The 19027-nt window shown below is 52.3% G+C and overlaps 1 protein-coding gene across 1 annotated transcript; it reads left to right on the top strand.

The window, feature by feature from the left end:
* Nucleotides 1-9680: 9680 nt before the first annotated feature.
* On the top strand, nt 9681-18668 carry C5AR1 (complement C5a receptor 1). The gene is made up of 2 exons (XM_043598573.1): nt 9681-9778; nt 17257-18668. Exons 1-2 carry the CDS (start codon nt 9776-9778, stop codon nt 18307-18309), a joined length of 1056 nt encoding a protein of 351 aa, XP_043454508.1. The 5' UTR covers nt 9681-9775; the 3' UTR covers nt 18310-18668.
* Nucleotides 18669-19027: the final 359 nt, after the last annotated feature.

Genomic DNA, 19027 nt, shown 5'->3' with positions numbered 1-19027 from the left:
TTGAGTTACCTTGAAAGCATCTCAGAGACACCAAGAGAGAGAAGGACAGAGGGGGTGGAGAGTCCCCCAAAGGCTGGGTGATGGGGGGGGACAGAGAGAGATGGGGAGGAGCCACACTGACAGACCATGGCACCGAGTGGGGAAGACGGGGACACGGTGGACAGGGGCTGGGAGAAGAGGGATGGAGAGAAGGAAACGCTGAAGTTCGGGGTGACTGAAGGAGGAGGGAACGCAACAAGAAGAGAGCGGATAAAGATTCTTTGCTTTTTTTAAATTTGAGAGAGAGAGAGAGTATGAGCGGGGGAGGGGCAGAGGGCAGAGAGAGGGAGAGAGAGAATTCCAAGTGGGCTCCTCGCTCCGCACGGAGCCTGCCGTGGGGCTCGATCCCACAACCCCGGGATCATGACCTGAGTCAAAATCAAGAGTCGGGTGCTCTACCCAGTGAGCCACCCAGGCGCCCCAAGAGGGGACAACGTTTCTGAGAAAGGGACAGGAAGGTGGTGTGCAATTTGATAGGGGGACAGGCAAACTAAGAACTGGGAAGCGTGGAGTGTGGTCATCAAATGGACAGCTGGAGGCGGGGGGTATCTGGGTTTGGGAAGTGGAAAGAAAGCTAAAGATGGAAACCAATGGACACTCTGGAAAATTCCGAGAGGCGCAGTTGCTGAGAAGCACCCAGACAGGTGCGTCTGTCGCACGTCCCCAAGACGACTTTCATGTTTGGCGACTCACCAGAAGGGCTCACGGAACCCAGAAGAGCTGTTAGAATCGCACTTGTGATTTTTCGGAGCGAAAGGAGAGAGATTAACGTCAGCCGAGGGGAACGGTGGGCACGCGGCCTCCAGGAGAGACCAGGCGTGAGCTTCCGGTTGTCTGTCCCCACGGAGTCGTATGGACAGCGCTCGCTTTTCCTAGCGAGGTCACGCGGCCGCCCACCTGGAGCCTTTGCCAACCAGGGAGGCTCCCCTGAGCCTTGGTGTCCAGGGTTTTTGTTGGAGGGGGTCAGTTACAGGGGCATGGAGACCCCGGGGGCATGTTTCTCCCTCTCCCACCGAACAGTGGAATACAGCTTTGCAAGAAAAAGGAATTGGATATGGAACATTACACCACGTGAAAGACACCGGGCGAGCGAAATCACCTCCTACCTTACCCTCCCACTTATGCGAAATTCTAGGAAATTCAAACCGATCTGTTACGACAGAAGGCAGATCAGTGGTTTCCTGAGGGCAGAGGGTAGAGGGAGGGCTAGATTACAAAGAACCGCAAAGAACCTTCTGGGCACTATGGAAGTGTTTGTTAACTCGCTTGTGGCGGGGGTGTCACCTTCCTACCTCGTTCTCGATACGTGCTGTGTGTGGCACATCGATTATACTTTAATAAAGTCGTGAAAAATAGCACATAGGAACTCAGTGGTACACGTACTGGATTTAACAGGAGACTAATTAGGTGTCTTCAGTTTGGCATCCTTAGCTTCACTCAGTTGCCACAAGCATTATAGTCATTTCAAAAGCTTTATTATGGGGGCCCCTGGGCGGCTCAGTCGGTTGAGCGTCCGACTTCGGCTCAGGTCACGGAGCTCATTGCTCGTGAGGTTCGAGCCCCGCGTCGGGCTCTCTGCTCACCGCTCGGAGCCTGGAGCCTGCCTCGGGTTCTGTCTCTATCTCTCTGCCCCTCCCCTGCTCGCTGTCTCTCAAATATAAAATAAAACATAAAAAAAAAAAACATTTAAGATTTTCTTTGTCTCCCTCTGCCCTTCTCCCCCGCTCACACACTCTCTCTCTTAAAAAAAATAAGAATAATAAAAAGCTTTATTCTACTAAGGCGTTTCGCATTCGGTCATGATATTTTGACAATAACCTTGCGCACTAAACATTCTTCTCCTCCCTTTACAGAAGTGGATGGGATGGGGGAGGGGAGGTCAGAAACATGGCCAGTCACATACGAAGGTTTATCTGACGCCAAAGACCTCCATGAATTCTGAATTCTTCAAAGAAATTTTATTATTATTTTTTATTTGGTTTTAATGTTTCTTTATTTTTTAACGTTTATTTATTTTTGGGACAGAGAGAGACAGAACATGAACGGGGGAGGGGCAGAGAGAGAGGGAGACACAGAATCGGAAACAGGCTCCAGGCTCCGAGCCATCAGCCCAGAGCCCGACGCGGGGCTCAAACTCATGGACTGCGAGATCGTGACCTGGCTGAAGTCGGACGCTTAACCGACTGCGCCACCCAGGCGCCCCTCTTTATTTTTGAGAGAGAGAGAGACAGAGACAGAGCAGGAGTCGGGGAGGAGCAGAGAGAGAGGGAGACCCAGAATCCGAAGCAGGCTCCGGGCTCCGAGCGGTCAGCCCAGAGCCCAACGCGGGGCTTGAACCCATGAACCATGAGATCATGACCTGAGCCAAAGTCAGATGCTCAGCCAGCCAGGTGACCCTCGAAATGTTACTTATATCCCTAGACCTTAATTTTTTCCTTAGGGTTTCTCTCTCTCTGTCCCACATGGAGGCCTTTGGGGACAGTATTTTCAGCTTGCTCACTCATTCTTTAGCTGTATCCATTCGGCCATTCGACTCACCTATTAAGTTCTTTATTTCAGTAATTATATCGTTCATGTCCCTTGTCTCCGGTTAGGTTCTACTTCATAACTTCCTCTTCTTGCTTCAGATTTTCAATATCCTCTCTTGGTTCTCCCCGGATATTTAGGATGCTTGTTTTACATGCCTTATTAGCTCCACTTCATCGGGTAGAGTTTCTTCCAAGCCTGACCGACAGGTTGGAGCCTCCTGGGGATGCCGACAATTTTGCGCTTCAGAAAAGGTAACAATTCAGTGCTCTTTAAACACGATGGCTTTGCACTAGTTTTCTTTGAGCATTGATTTAGAGGTGAGGCAGAGAAACTGATTTCTGTTCGTCAGAAAACAAAACAAAACAAAACAAAAAAAACAAACCCACAAAAAAACACCGCGGACAGAAAGTGAATTACAGCGTCTGGCCAGAGCAGAGACAATTTCCTGGTTAAAAAAGAAATTGTCAAGGGGCATCCGGGGGGGGGGGGGGGAGGAGACAGCCTCTCCCCGCCTGGGTTCCTCTCCCCGCCTGGGTTCCTCTCCCCCGCAGGTGCCTCTCCCCGCCTGGGTTCACCCGCGGGGACTGACAGTTTCCGGCACCTGGTCAGCCTCTCAGCTCGGCACTGAGGTGTCTCCTTGTGGCTTTTTCTGGCATCGCTGGACTTATTTGGACCCCAGGTGCAGCCCCCGAAGTGGGAGGGGTGGGGGCGACCCCGCCTCAAAGGGGGCAGCGGGTGATGACATCAATGCCCACCCCGCCCCCCCCCCTTCGGTGGGAAGATCCCGAGGTCTGTTCTGCCTGGTTCCTCGCAGGGTCCCCAGCAGGGTCCCCAGCAGGATCAAGCCCCGGTTGCCCCCAACCGGTGGGCGTTAACACACCCTTTAATGGCCTTTCTCCCTTCTCTGGTCTCTGTTCTGTACTTCCTCACTCCTGCTGCCCTTGATCAACCCCCGCATGAACTACCTGTCAAATCACCGCTTTGGGGGAAACTCAGGCAAACTTGCGATCGTCTCCAGATCTTGTCCCATTTTCATTTTCTTCATATATATACATATATATATATATTTAAACATTTTTTAAATTTTTAAATGTTTATTTATTTTTTGAGAGAGAGAGAGGGAGATAAAGAACAAATGGGAGGGGGACAGAGAGAGAGGGAGACAGAGAATCCGAACACGGCTCCAGGCTCCGAGGTGTCAGCACGGAGCCCGATGCGGGGCTCGAACCCATGAACCGGGAGATTATGACCGGGGCCGAAGTCGGATGCTTAACCGACTGAGCCACCCAAGTGCCCCTATTTTTTTCCCCATTCTTCAGACTTGGTCTTTTTTTGTGTGGGGGTGTGTGTGGGGGGGGGAGGTGCATGTGAAACAGTTTAAAATTAGAGAATAATATCAGTGGTTTATTGCCAGGAAAATAGCTCTGCCTTCATATCAGATTTTCAGCTGATTGCAAATGTGTGCCCCCCACCCCCCACCTTCCCACAAGGGGCACCTGGCTGGCTGGGTTGGAGGAGTGGGCGATTCTTGATCTCAGGGTTGTGAGATCGAGTCTCATGTCGAGTGGAGAGGTTACTTAAAAATAAATAAACTTGGGGCGCCTGGGTGGCTCAGTCGGTGAAGCGTCTGACTTCGGCTCAGGTCATGATCTCGCTCGTGGGTTCGAGCCCCGCGTTGGGCTCTGGGCTCTGGGTCGGGAGCCTGCCGGAGATTCTCTCTCTCTGCCCCTCCCCTGCGCACACCCTCTCTCGCTCTCTCTCAAAATAAATAAACAAACATTAAAAAAAGACAGGGAGACAAAAGACAGAACAGAGGAGAGGCCAGGTGAAGACAGAGGCCGAGGCTGGACGCGGCCACAAGAGCCAGGAGTGTCTGGAGCCGCCAGAAGCTACAGGAGGCAGGGGTGAATCCTCTGCCCCTACGGGAGGCGAGGCCCTGCCCTGCCCTCACCCTGATTTCAGGCTTCTGACCTCCATGCCCGGGAGACAATAAACTGCTGTCGCTTTAAGCCACCCAGTTGGCGGTCGTTCGTGGCAACAGAAAATGAATACAGCGGGTTTCTTATAAAATTGAAACACACAGGGGCGCCTGGGTAGCTCAGTTGGTTGGGCAACCGACTTCGGCTCAGGTCATGATCTCACGGTTTGTGGGTTCGAGCCCCACATCGGGCTCTGTGCCGACAGCTCAGAGCCTGGGGCCTGCTTCGGATTCTGTGTCCCCCCCCCCCCCCCCCCGTCTACCCCTCCCCTGCTCATGCTGTGTGTCTCTCTGTCTCTCAATAATAAATAAACGTGAAAAAAATTAAAAATCACATCAAATCAAATCAAAACACACATTAACCACATCACCCAGCAGTCCGGCTCCTAGCTCCCCGGACACCCTGCAGCAGTGAAACCTTTTAAAGATTTTATTTGTCCGGAGTCTCTCCACCCCACGCGGGGCTCGAACTCACCACCCTGAGATCAAGAGTCGTGGGAGGATGGAGTGCCACTCAGCAATTAAAGGGGACTTCTGCGACCCACACAGCGACAGGGATGAGTTGTAAACGTATGAGGCTGAGGGGGAGAAGTCAGATTCAGAAAGCTGTGTATGGTGTGATTCCGTTTATAGGACATTCTGGAAAAGGCCAATCTGGTGACGGGGACTAGCGCGGCGGTTGCCAGGGGTTACGGGTGGGGGAGGGGCTGGCTGCAAAGAGGCCCCTGAGGGAATTTTCTGGGGTGGGGGGTGGGGGACGAGACTGTTCCGGGTCTCATTTGCGGTGGTGGTTACCCCACTCGGTGTTTTTGTCAACACTCGCAGGACGGCACGCCCCCAAAAATGGGTTTTGTCGTATTGGGTTCAAAATAAATTAAGAAACAATTTTTAAAAATCTTAAAACCGGCATTTTAGGATCAGAGATACCCATTCGCTTTGTATCCGTGCATTTTTATTTATTAAAAAATATTTTCTAATGTTTATTGATTTTTGAGAGAGAGAGAGAGCGAGTGTGAGTGGGGGAGGGCAGAGAGAGAAGGAGACGCAGAATCCGAAGCAGGCTCCAGGCTCTGAGCCGTCAGCACAGAGCCCCACGCGGGGCTCGAACTGGCGAACCGCGAGATCATGACCTGAGCCGAAGTCGGATGCGAAACTGACTGAGCCCCCCCCAGGCGCCCCTGTTGTTGTTCTTGCTGGTGTTTTCCACCGAGAGGAGGCCCTCTGCCTGATGTGGCCTCCGGCTTCTTTCTCCCAGCTTCCCCTTGGTACTTCCTGTCACCATCTGGTTTCCAGGTTCAGCCGGGGCTGGAAGTTCCCAAAGTCCGTCTGACCAGGGTTAGAAGGTTGTGTGGGCCCAACCACTGCTGGGGCTGGGCCCACCACATCCTGCCTCAGAAGATCCCGTGGCCACCGCTGAAGAGCCCCAGTACATAAGGCCAGCATCTGTCTGGCTCTGGGCTTCCTGTGACAGCTAGCAGGGTGGTGGCTGGCCACCAGTGGCTGTTGTCCGTGGCGTGGTGGCTGCAGCCCCATGCTCGGCCCGGCCAGCTTCAGACGGGTAGTAGGAAATGTGGGTTCAAAGTAACATGGGATTTAAAAATTGTTTTAAAGATTTTATTTTTTTTATTAACAAAAATAATTTTTTTAAACATTTCTTTATTTTATTTTATTTTTTATTTTTTTTTCAACGTTTATTTATTTTTGGGACAGAGAGAGACAGAGCATGAACAGGGGAGGGGCAGAGAGAGAGGGAGACAAGAATCGGAAACAGGCTCCAGGCTCTGAGCCATCAGCCCAGAGCCCGACGCGGGGCTCGAACTCCCGGACCGCGAGATCGTGACCTGGCTGAAGTCGGACGCTTAAACCGACTGCGCCACCCAGGCGCCCCAACATTTCTTTATTTTTGAGAGACAGAGAGCAGGCAGGGGAGGGGCAGAGAGGGAGACACAGAATCCCAAGCAGGCTCCAGGCTCTGAGCCATCAGCACAGAGCCCGATGCGGGGCTCAAACCCACAAACCATGAGATCGTGACCTGAGCTGAAGTCGGACCCTTAACTGACTGAGCCACCCAGGCACCCCGGCCCATTTTTCTATTAGGTTGTGTTTTGTTTTGTTTTTTATTATTATGTCTGAGGGTGCTCACTGTGGTCTGAACAAAAGCGTCAGAAACCACCTAATCCCAATAGGCAAATGATTAAGTAAACAGATTTCAAGCCAAGAATGGATTTATGAAGCTGTTGAAAGGAGGGAATATAGGTGCTTTCAAATGTATTCACAAAAACATTATTCAGAAAGCAAAAGTGATGATCTCACAGTCATGGGATCAAGCCCCGCGCTCGGCCTGCTTGGGATTTTCTCTCTCCCTCTCTCTCTGCCCCTCTCCTGCTCACTTTCTCTCTCTCAAAATAAATAAAAGAAAAAATTGTGACAAAGGCACCTTATTGGAACAGTTGATGACATTTGAACATGAGCTGCAGATTATATCAGTACTATATTTCCTACTTGCTCTGTGGTAAAGAGTCATGGGGTTTCTAGCTCACTCTCTAGTGATTCAGAGAAAAGGGCGAAGATATATATCTATATATATCTATATCTACACACACACGCAGAACCTTTGTATCAGGTTCCCATGGCTTGCCAGCTCCCACAATTCCAGGAACCAATTTCTTTTTTATTTTATTTTATTTTTTCACATTTTTATTTATTTTTGAGAGACACAGAGAGACAGACAGAACACAAGTGGGGGGGGGGGGCAGAGAGAGAAGGAGACACAGAATCCGAAGCAGGCTCCAGGCTCTGAGCTGTCAGCCCAGAGCCTAATGGGGCTGGAACCCACAAACCGCAGCTGGTGACCTGAACGGAAGTCAGATGCTCAACCCACTGAGCCACCCAGGCACCCCTCCAGGAACCAATTTCTTAAGACAAATATCCCTCTCTTCCTCCTTCCTTGCCTCACTCTCTCTCTCCCTCCCCTCCCCCCTGTTTCTTTATCCTGTTTTTAAAAAATTTATTCCGAGAGAGAGAGTGGGGGAGGGGCAGAGAGAGAGAGAGAGAGAGAGAATATCCCAAGCAGGCTCCTCACTGTCCATGTGGAGCCGGATGCGGGGCTCGAACTCGTGAACCGGTGGGATCACCACCTGAGTCAAAATCAAGAGTCAGACGCTTCACCCACGGAGCCCCCCAGGCGCTCCTGTTCTATTCTTTTGGAAGATTTTATTCTTTTTTTTTTTTTTAAGCCATCTGTACACCCAACATGGGCTCAAGCTTACAATCCCCAGGTCAAGAGTCATATGCTCTAGTGACTGAGCCAGCCAGGCGCCCCCTCTTTATCCTATTGGTCCTGTTTTTCTAGAGAACCCTGATTGATTACCTGCCGCGTCCCCCCCCCCCCCAGGCATATAGTGGGCGCATATTAAAGAAAGCACAGCACAGGGGGCAAATGTAACGGTGCGTGAATCTGGGCGAAATCCACACGGGAGTTACTTGTATTCTCCTTGCCACTTCCACTTAAGTTGGAAATTACATCAAAATCAGCAGTTGCCAAAAAAAAAAAAAAAAAAAAAAAAAATCTGAGAAGTTCATAACTTCACCAAGGGTCTAGGGCACAGAACCCACGCGTGCGCCTGGGTGGTCCATCCATTGAGCAACCGACTTCCGCTCTGACCCGATCTCCCTGGTTGGTTCCTGGGGTCCAGCCCCGCCTCAGGCTCTGTGCTGACTGTGCAGAGCCTGCTTGGGACTCTCTTGCTCCCTGCCCCTCCCCTGCTCCCTCTCGCTCTCAAAAATAAGCAAACATAAAAAAAAAAAAAAAAAAAAGACGAGAAAACGTTAAGAACCCGTGCTTTAAGGCAATACGCAGCTTTGGTCCAAAATTCTAAAAAAAAAAAAAAAAAAAAAAAAAAAATTAGGGGGCGTGGCCTGGCTTTCTGAGTCTCTCCCAGCTCAAGCGCCCCCTTGAGGTCAGGGTCAGTATGACAGCACCTCCTCCCTACCAGCGCCAAATCCTCAGAAAGCCGTCCAAGTCCTTGCTGAGCGCCCCTGGACCACACCCGTGGCTTCGTGTAGCGGCCCTAAAACCCGACATCGTGCACCCTCGTGTGGGTCCCCAAACACAAATACCACCCTTGTAACAGCCTGGGGGAACGCACTCCGAACTCTGTAGGGACTTCCGCAGCATGGCAGTGGAGATGGGTCAAAAAAACCTTTTTTTTTCCGATTTTTCTTTTGGTAGGGGTGGTGCATTTCTTTTTAACGTGTCTTTAATTTTGAGAGAGAGAGAGTGCGAGTGGGGGAGGGACAGAGAGAGAGGGAGACAGAACCGGAAGCAGGCTCCAGGCTATGAGCGGTCAGCACAGAGCCCCACGCGGGGCTCGAACATACGGTTCTGAGAGATCATGACCTGAGCTGAGGTCCCGGCTGCTTAACCGACTGAGCCACCCAGGCGCCCCTCCTTTCTTTTCTAAGTAAACACTGTCTAACGTGGGGCTCAAATTCACAACCCTGAGATCAAAACTCATGGGCTCTCCCCACCGAGCCAGCCAGGCGCCCCCATTTCTGTGGTTCTAAGCCGCTCAGTTTGTGGCATTTTGTTACAGCAGCCACAAGAGACCAACGTAGGGTCCTTCCTCACCCCAGGCTTCCACGTGTCTCCGGGAGAACCCAGAAAGAGGCCGGAAACGATGGCTGTGCTCAGGGGGTGCCAACTTCAAAAGGCCAGGCAGGAGGATTTAACAGCCGGGCCACCTCCACGGACCTCTCTGGGCCTCAAAGCAACCTGGCTGGGAGGCTGGGGCTCACTCAGGATCTCTGCTCCCCAGGATCCCAGGGAGATTTGATCCAGTTGGATCTCTGAGCTTTTCTGCACCTTCCCCGGGGCCCTAGAAGGTCCCACATGGGGAAACCAAGGCCAAGAGAGGGGCTGAGCCTAGATCTGGGCGGAGGTGGGGGGTCTCTTCTCTCTGGGTTCCACCCTCGTCAGGCCAGGAATGTCCTCAGGTTTGTGAGCCCAGCCTCCCTACTCTGGCTGGAAGGAGGTGTTCAGAGCTCTCTGCGTAATGCCCCACGGAAGCTGCCCCAGTTGGGGTGCCCAGTGCGCAGACCAATGAGAACCCCAGAGGGGAAAGACTGGTCATTTCCTTTCTGCTGTTTGCACCCTCCCTTGGGGCTTAAAAACCACAGTCTGTGGGCAGGACTCACCTTCGATCAGCGGGGAGCCCGGGAGACCTGAATATGGTGAGTCCCCCCCCCCAGCTGGATCATGGGGTTCAGGAACCATCTCCCTTCTCTGTCTCCTTGCTGGGTCTCTCTCTCTCCCCACCACTCCCCTTCTCGCTGCCTCTCCCTCTCTCTGTTCTCCGTCTCCTCCCTTCTCCCCTGACCCGCATCTCAAGACTCTCCAGGGCTGGGAAACAGCTAAAAAGTAAGATCATTAAGGGATTATCCCCAGGTCCTCAGGGCTGGGATCAGAAAGGTCCCTGGGGCAGGAAATCCGAGTGTTGGATCTGGCTAGATGACATCTTCCTCAAGTGGAGAGATCCAGGAGGGGTCTTTCTGGCGGCGGCGGGAAGGACAGGAGCAAACCCTGGGAGGCTGCGAAGAACCAGCTCGGAAGCAAGGTAGTTACTCACCCGGACTTTCAGATGTTCTGAATTGTAGAGATGGGGAAACTGAGGCCCAGGCAGGAGCAGAGATGGCCCGGGTCCTTCATGGGTGGGTGGCAGACCCAGGCTGTCCCGTGGGTTCTGTGAGTGTCAAAGGGAACCGGTCTCCAGGCTCTGGGAGGGCTCCCGCCTCCCCTGCCCCCCACCCCCCTGTGCCCCCAGGGCTGGGTCTCCAGAGAGGCAGGGCTGTGATTTAGTACCTGCCTTGTTAGAGGTTCTGGTCTTTCTTCATCTGGGTGAAAGAGGAAACGGAAGACACATTAGCTGACCAGGGAGGGGCTTGGCATTGCCTCACCCCACTTTTGAGACCTCGCTGGGGCCAACAGGACTTTGCGAAGCGGACCGACCTTTGGCTTCGACTTCTTCTTGCCGTAAAAAGTCCCAAATACCAAAGCGGATTCAGTGAAAAGTCACTCTGCCCGCCCAGCCCAGAGCCTCAGACTCCTTGTCACGCTGTGTTGGGTCCTTCCAGAAACAGTCTACAGGTGCTCAAGAACAGAGGTGAAGGGAATAGAGTAGGGGGTAGTTTGACATGGGGGTCGAGTTGAAATAAGCTTCACGTTCTGGCTCTTCTGTGTAATAGACAAGGAGACTCCTCTTTCTTGGGCTTCCTTCTCTTTACCTTGAAGATGGGGAGAACAATCCGACGATCCTCCAGAACTAGAACCTACGTCACAGGATCACTGAGAGAATTAAATGATACACGGAAAGCTCTTACGTGCATGGTATACAGTAGGCGCTCACTGCATGTGGCATGTCTATCGTTCCTTCCCCCTGCAAACAGAAGTACATTCTGCGCGTTGGCCTACAGCCTGCTTTTTTCCCTAGAGTAACGTATAGTATTAGTAACCGGTATTTATTGAGCGCTTACTGTATGCCAGGCCCTGTGCTATGCACTTTACATTTACATCGAGGAGGAAGATACTGTTATCATCCGTGTATATTTCAAGGGGATTCGTCCTTTCTTTTGTCAGCTGTGTGATAGTCTCCTGGGAGTGTCTCTCCCCTGTCAATAGAGATTTAGGTTGTTTCCCATGTTTTGTCTTTATTTTTTTTTTAATTAAGTTTATTTATTTATTTTCAGAGAGAGAGGGAGAGAGAGAGAGAGAGGCAGGAAAGAGCAGAGAGAAAGGGAGGGAGAGAGAATCCCAAGCAGGCTCCACACTGTCAGCACAGAGCCCGATGTGGGGCTTGAACTCATGAACCGTGAGACAATGACCCGAGCCCAGATCAAGAGTGGGTCGCTTAGCTGACTGAGTCACCCAGGCGCCCGTGTCTTTATTTTTTAAATTCAATGTAAAAAAATTATTTAGGGGCGCCTGGGTGGCTCGGTCGGTTGAGCGTCTGACTTTGGCTCAGGTCATGATCTCACGGTTCGTGGGTTTGAGCCCCGCATCGGGCTCTGTGCTGACCGCTCGGAGCCTGGAGCCTGCTTCGGCTTCTGGGGTCCCCCTCTCTCTCTGCCCCTCCCCTGCTCACACTCTGTGTCTCTCTGTCTCTCAAAAATGAATACACGTTAATAATTTTTAAAAAATATATGAAAATTTTTTTATTGCAATCTCCACCCCCAACGCAGGGCTTGAACTCACGACCCCATGATCAAGAGTCGCACACCCTACCGACTGAGCCAGCCAGACACCCCCGCTATGTTTTGTCTTTGAAACCAAAGTTACATCTTTGGACCCAAGTCTGGGTGTCCAGACTGCAGATGCTAAGTCCGTGGGCAATTTCTCTTTTAAGAGACATTGCCAAAAGGCACACCAACCTAGACTTTCCCTCTGCCGTGCATCAGAGCGTCTTTCTTCCTGCCCCAGCGTCCTCTGCCCCCCCCCCATCTGCACGGTTGCATCAGACTTTCTTTTGTGTGTGCGTGTGTTCCACATTAAACAAATTTTTTTAAATTTTATTTTTAATTTAATTTTTTATTTTTAAAAAAATTTTTAATTTCATTTTTTTTTAAATTTTTTTTTCAACGTTTATTTATTTTGGGGACAGAGAGAGACAGAGCATGAACGGGGGAGGGGCAGAGAGAGAGGGAGACACAGAATCGGAAACAGGCTCCAGGCTCCGAGCCATCAGCCCAGAGCCCGACGCGGGGCTTGAACTCACGGACCACGAGATCATGACCTGGCTGAAGTCGGACGCTTAACCGACTGCGCCACCCAGGCGCCCCTTAATTTCATTTTTAATTAAAAAAAATTTACATCCAAATTAGTTAGCATAGAGTGCAACATTGATTTCGGGAGTAGGTTCCTTAATGCCCCTCCCCCATTTAGCCCCTCCCTCCTCCCCCATTTAGCCCCTCCCCCCTCCCCCAACCCCTCCTGGAACCCTCGGTTTGTTCTCCAGATTTATGAGTCTCTTCTGTTTGGTCCGCCTCCTTGTTTTTATATTATTTTTGCTTCCCTTCCCTTATGTTCATCTGGTTTGTCTCTTAAAGTCCTCATAGGAGTGAAGTCATGGTATTTGTCTCTCTCTGGCTAATTTCACTTAGCATGATACCCTCCAGTTCCATCCACGTAGTTGCAAATGGCAAGATTTCATTCTTTTTGATTGCCGAGTAATACTCCACTGTATATATAGACCACATCTTCTTTATCCGTTCATCCATCGATGGACATCTGGGCTCTCTCCAGACTTTGGCTCTTGTCGATAGCGCTGCTATAAACATGGGGGGGTGTGTGTCCCTTGGAAACGGCACCCCTGTATCCCTTGGATAAATGCCTAGTAGTGCAATGGCTGGGTCGTAGGGTCGCTCTATTTTTAGTTTTTTGAGGAGCCTCCGTACTGTTTTCCAGAGTGGCTGCACCAGCTTGCATTCCCAGAGAAGATTTTTGTATTTTTTTTTAAATTTTGTTTTTAATGTTTACTTATTTTTGAGAGAGAAAGAGAGAAAGCCAGAGCACGAGCAGGGAGGGGCAGAGAGAGAGGGAGGCCCAGAATCCGAAGCAGCTTCCAGGCTCTGAGCTGTCAGCACAGGGCCCGACGCGGGGCTCGAACCCACGAACCGCGCGGGATCATGACCTGAGCCGAAGTCGGACGCTTAACCGACTGAGCCGCCCAAGCGCCCCCATATTTTTAAGCAGTCTCTACACCCAACGTGGGGCTTGAACCCACGACCCCGAGATTGAGAGATGTAGGCTCCACCAACTGAGCCAGCCAGGCGCCTCCGGTCCTGGGTTTTACCCATCACCCTAGCTCTTGGAGCGCCTTCCACATCAGAGCATAAACTCCTCATTCTTTGGGCGAGTGGCCCAGATGTGTTCTGTGGGCCGGGATGCGCCATCATTAACCCAGCCCCTCCCCTCTTGCTGGACCCTCTGGTTACTTCCCATCTTTGTAGGGGTGCTGCAGGGGCAAAGCTTTTCCTAGCCACTGGTCCTGGCAGGGTCCTGGAAGCCACAGGGTGTTCGAATCAGCGCTTTCTTTTTTTTTCCCCTGGTCTTATGAAATCAGCAAAAGGAAAAGGGCCCCCGGTGAGCTCACGTCTGTCATGTCCATCCGGAAGGCGCTTTGTCAGCTGAGGAGTGTGAGAGCAGGGGAGTGGGGGCGCGTAGGGACGCTCCCTTTTCGGAGTCTGAGTCACTCTGTAGCCAAGGAGGCCTGGGAGCTGTGGAACCTGAAGTAGCTTTGAACGCTGCATCCAAAGGGAACACTCAGAACGAGTTTAACCACCTGCTAAAGGTGCTTAGGCCCTACAGCCTCCTGCTGGGCCTGGCCTTAACCCTTTAGTTAAACTGGAGCTTGGGGATGGGGGCGGGGGAGTGGAGGGAGGAGGGGGCTGGGTGGGTCCCAGAAGGAAATGGGAAGAAGGGGTGTGGGAGGGGGGGATGGTAAGGGGAAGGCTCCCGCAGGGGCTATTTACCAATAGAAATATTGCAACAAGTTGAGCTTTCTATTTTGAAATGTTTTCACGCTTATGGAAAAATGGTAAGAGCGATACAAAGAACTCCCATAATGCTCTTCACCCAGATTCTCCGAATTTGCTTTATCAGTCAATCATGTGTCTATCATCTGTCTATCTATCATCTTTTCTCCCCCCTGAACATTTGAGAGTAAGTTGTAGGCATCACACCCTTTGGCTCTTAAATACCTCGGTGTTTATTATTTCTTCTTCTTCTTCTTATTATTATTGTTATTATTATTTTCTTAATGTTTTTATTTATATTTGAGAGAGAGACAGAGCGCGGCAAGCAGGGGAGGGGCAGAGACAGAGGGAGACACAGAATCCGCAGGCTCCAGGCTCCGAGCTGTCGGCACAGAGCCCGACGCGGGGCTCGAACTCACAGACAGTGAGATCATGACCTGAGCCCAAGTCGGATGCTCAACTGACCCAGCCACCCAGGCGCCCCTCCCCCTCGGTTTTTAAACACATAAACACAAGACCACATCACCCTCAATAAAATTAGCACCGATTCCTTACTATCGTCAAACACTCCATTTTTACATTTCCCGCATTATCTCAAAAATGTCTGATTTTTCCGCTTGATTATTCCACTCCGAGTCCAAACAATGTCTCCATATTACCTTTGCTTGAGATGCCTCTAAATCTCCTTTAATCCATGACATTTCTTCGTCTTCTCTCTCTCTCTTTCTTTTCTTTTTTACAGTGTCATTTATTTGTGGGAGAAAGCAGACCATACCGTTTGTCCTGTAGAGTTTTCTGCGGTCTGCTTGGGCTGATCTTGTCCCTGTGGTGTTATCATGTTCCTCTGTCCCCTGCTTTTCCTGTGGACTGGTCGTTCTTGATCTAGAACCTTGATTGGAGCCCCATTCATTTATTGGGCCACAATCACTTCACAGGCGGTGCTGTGTCCTTTCTAATGCGTCACATCAGCCGGAACAGGATGTCCAATTGTCTGTCTTCTCTGGATGAGCCACCCAGGCGCCCCTCTTAGATTTTTTTTCCTAAAGGAAGACTTTCCTACATCAACTCTTTATTTCCCTGAAATATATATACCCTGGGCAGAAATGGCAGGATAAATGCTTGATTTGTTTCTTTTCCAGAATAAAAAGGTGACCAATGGGTTTGCTTGGGTTTTTTTTTTTTTAATGTTTATTTATTTATTTTGAGAGAGAGGGAGGGAGAGAGTGCATGAGCAGGGGAGGGGCAGAGAAAGAGAGGACAGAGGATTGGCCGTGGGCTCTTCGCCGATAGCAGAGAGGCCGATGTGGGGCTTGAACTCACAAACCTGGAGCTCATGACCTGAGTGGAAGTTGGACGCTTAACTGACTGAGCCCCCTGGGGCGCCCCAAGCCTGGGCCCTTTGAACGGCAGAGGGTCATTAGAGACCATAATCTGGGTGCTAAGGTGCTCTTTGTTCTTGGACACCTATATCTTTCTCTGTTCCTTTCATCCCTTCTGTCCTTCCTCTTGCGAGGCAAAAATCTATATCTTATTCCTATTTCTTGTGCTTCATCTTGCCACCACCCCCCCCCCCCCCCCCCCCCCCCCGCCAATATTTTCTCTCTGCTCTGACCCTGAGGTTTTGAAACGATTTAAGCTAATGGTGATAGAAGATTACGGTCAACCAGGAAAGAAACCGAGGCACGGAGCAGTAAGGGAACTTCCAAGGGCCCAGGCAGGCTTCAAGCAGGACAGTCGGGATCTGGCCCCTAAGTGCCAGTGCTGAGCTATCCGGAACCCGGAGCCAAAGGACACATGTGTGCCCCTCCACCCTTCGCAAAATATCCTCCCGTAGTTTGAACCGAGTAGAACAAATAAATAAAGCTCTGCTCAAATCCCCCCGCCCCCGCCCCACAACAGAAACCACCTCATAAGCCCCAGCAGCGTGACTGTCCATAAAACCCGGGAATTGCCTGATACGTTTACACACCAGGGTCCATTTGCAGACACCCCTCTGTCTGGGAAAGCAAACTGTGGTCTGATTGGACGGTTCCCAAGGCACAATCGTGCAAGGGCAGAAAACAAACAAAGATGGCCGCCTGTCTTTATTCACAGTTTGGATGTTTTGCCCCCGCCACCCCCCATGGATTTGGGGGAGGGACGGGCATTGATTTTGATTCTTTTTTTTTTTTTAATTTTTTTTTTTTTCAACGTTTATGTATTTTTGGGACAGAGAGACACAGAGCATGAACGGGGGAGGGGCAGAGAGAGAGGGAGACACAGAATCGGAAACAGGCTCCAGGCTCTGAGCCATCAGCCCAGAGCCCGACGCGGGGCTCGAACTCACGGAGCGCGAGATCGTGACCTGGCTGAAGTCGGACGCTTAACCGACTGTGCCACCCAGGCGCCCCTGATTTTGATTCTTTAAAACATCGCATCAACATATTTACCTGGATGACTGAGCGTTGGTTTTTTTTTTGTTTGTTTTGTTTTTGTTTTGTTTTGCTTTGCTTTTGATTCCCCCTTTCTGCTTGCTTAAATACCAGGCCGAATCCCTGCCTTCTCGGGGGGAGCCACTCGGAGACAGAGCACGGAGCTGTCTTAGTGGGCGCGAGGCAGCAAAAGGGGGTGATGGGCGGCAGTGGGGTAGCCACCTGGGGGTATCATCTCAGTTTGTTGACGGGCGTTAAAAAGAGCTAACGAGCCGCGGGGCCCCCCGGGGGGCTAGGTGAGCTTCCGACTTCGGCTCAGGTCACGATCTCGCGGTCCGTGGGTTCGAGCCCCGCGTGGGGCTCTGTGCCCACGGCTCGGAGCCTGGAGCCCGTTTCGGATTCTGTGCTTCCCTCTCTCTCTTTCTGATCCTCCCCCCGTTCATGCTCTGTCTCTCTCTGTCCCCAAAATAAACATTAAAAAAAAAATAAAAAAAATTCAAGAAAGAGCGAACAAGCTGTCATGGGGGTACAGTCTCGTCAGAACGGACAGTGACCACAACGTTGGCAGCAGGACTAGGTTTTGCCCGCTCGGTTGCCGGATCCTGGGGATGTCCAAGGATTTTAGCAGGAGGTGGCAGGGCGGCAGGTAGCTGGGTCTGGCCCTCCGCATCCCCGTTTCCCTGGGGAGAAACCTGGGGCTCCAAGAAGAGGTGTGATGGGCTCCTGGCCACATAGCCCTGATGGGCCCTTTTTGCCTCTCATCCCACCCAGGACTCCCTGAATTACAGCACCCCTGACTATGCTGATTATGGCTGGACCGTGGACCCGTACTTGCCAGTGGACAAGTCTTCTAGAACCCCCGCCCTGTCTGCTCCGAATGTGACTGCCCTGGTAATCTTAGCGGTGGTCTTCCTGGTGGGCGTCCCGGGCAACAGCCTGGTGGTGTGGGTGACCGGCTTCGAGGTCCGGCGAAACATCAACGCCATCTGGTTTCTCAACCTGGCGGTGGCCGACCTCCTCTCCTGCCTGGCGCTGCCCATCTTGTTCACATCCATCGTCCAGCACGGCCACTGGCCCTATGGCGAGGCGGCCTGCCGCGTCCTGCCCTCCCTCATCCTGCTCAACATGTACGCCAGCATCTTGCTCCTGGCCACCATCAGCGCCGACCGCTTCCTGCTGGTGTTTAACCCCGTCTGGTGCCAGAACTACCGAGGGGCCCGCTTGGCCTGGGCGGCCTGCGGCGTGGCCTGGGGCTTGGCCCTCTTGCTGACCATCCCGTCCTTCATGTATCGCGTGGTGCGCGTGGAGGCCTTTCCGTTCAAGATGGAGTGCGGCGTGAGCTACGGGAGAGACGGTGTCGTCACCGAGAGGGTCGTGGCCATCCTGCGGCTGGTGGTGGGCTTCCTGTGGCCGCTGGTCACGCTCGGAATCTGTTACACGTTCCTCCTGATTCGGACGTGGAGCCGCAGCGCCACGCGCTCCGCCAAGACGGTCAAGGTGGTGGCGGCGGTGGTGACCAGCTTCTTTGTGTTCTGGCTGCCCTACCAGGTGACGGGGATGATGCTGGCCCTGTCCAAACCGCGCTCGAGAATCTTCAAGAGCGCGTCGGCTCTGGACGCCCTGTGCGTCGCCTTCGCTTACGTCAACTGCTGCATAAACCCCGTCATCTACGTGGCGGCGGCTCGGGGCTTCCACGCCCGCTTCCTCAAGTCGCTCCCCGCCAGGCTCCGGAACGTGTTGACCGAGGAGTCCGTGTCCCGGGACAGCAAGTCCTACACCCTCTCCACGGCGGACACCCCAGCCCAGAAGAGCCAGGCGGTGTGAGGGGCGCGCTCCCGGCCGCCCTCTGCTCGGCGCCCCCACCTTCCCACCGGTGCGGTTTCTCTGGGCTCATGGTAACCGTGACCTTGGTGAAACCGTAGTACCCCCCCTCCCCCCGCCAAACAGCTCTCTGTCTGCGCGTGCGCGTGCGCGTGTGCGTGCAGCTTGTGACTAGGACGCATTCGATACACAGAACACAGATGGGAAGGTCGTAACCTTTGCAGAAGAGTGAAGGGCGCCTGCGCGGCTCAGTCGCTTGAGCGTCCGACTTCCGCTCAGGTTCACGAGCTCCCGGTTCGTGAGTTCGAGCCCCACGCCGGGCTCCGTGTTGACGGCTGGGAGCCTGGAGGCCGCTTCTCTCTCTCTCTCTCTCTCTCTCTCTCTCTCTCTCTCTCTCTCTCTGCCCCTCTACCTGCTCATGCTCTGTGTGTGTGTGTCTCTCTCTCTCAAAAATAAATAAACATAAAAAAAACATAAAAAATAGTGAGGTATTTATATCACTGGAGAGCTGGAACAAAATGTAACAAGCGTCTCAAAAGGCATTCTTGCTCGTTGATACGCGGGCGAAGCTTTTCTAAGCGGGTGGGTCTAGGGGCGCCTGGGCGGCTCAGCGGGTTGAGCGCTGACTTCCGGCTCAGGTCATGATCTCGTGGTTCGTGAGTTCGAGCCCCGAGTCGGGCTCTGGGCGGACAGCTCGGAGCCTGGAGCCTGCTTCGGATTC

The sequence above is a fragment of the Prionailurus bengalensis genome, chromosome E2 (genome assembly GCF_016509475.1).
Source record: "Prionailurus bengalensis isolate Pbe53 chromosome E2, Fcat_Pben_1.1_paternal_pri, whole genome shotgun sequence".
NCBI lineage: Eukaryota > Metazoa > Chordata > Mammalia > Carnivora > Felidae > Prionailurus > Prionailurus bengalensis.
This window is presented reverse-complemented; position numbering and strand designations above follow the sequence as displayed.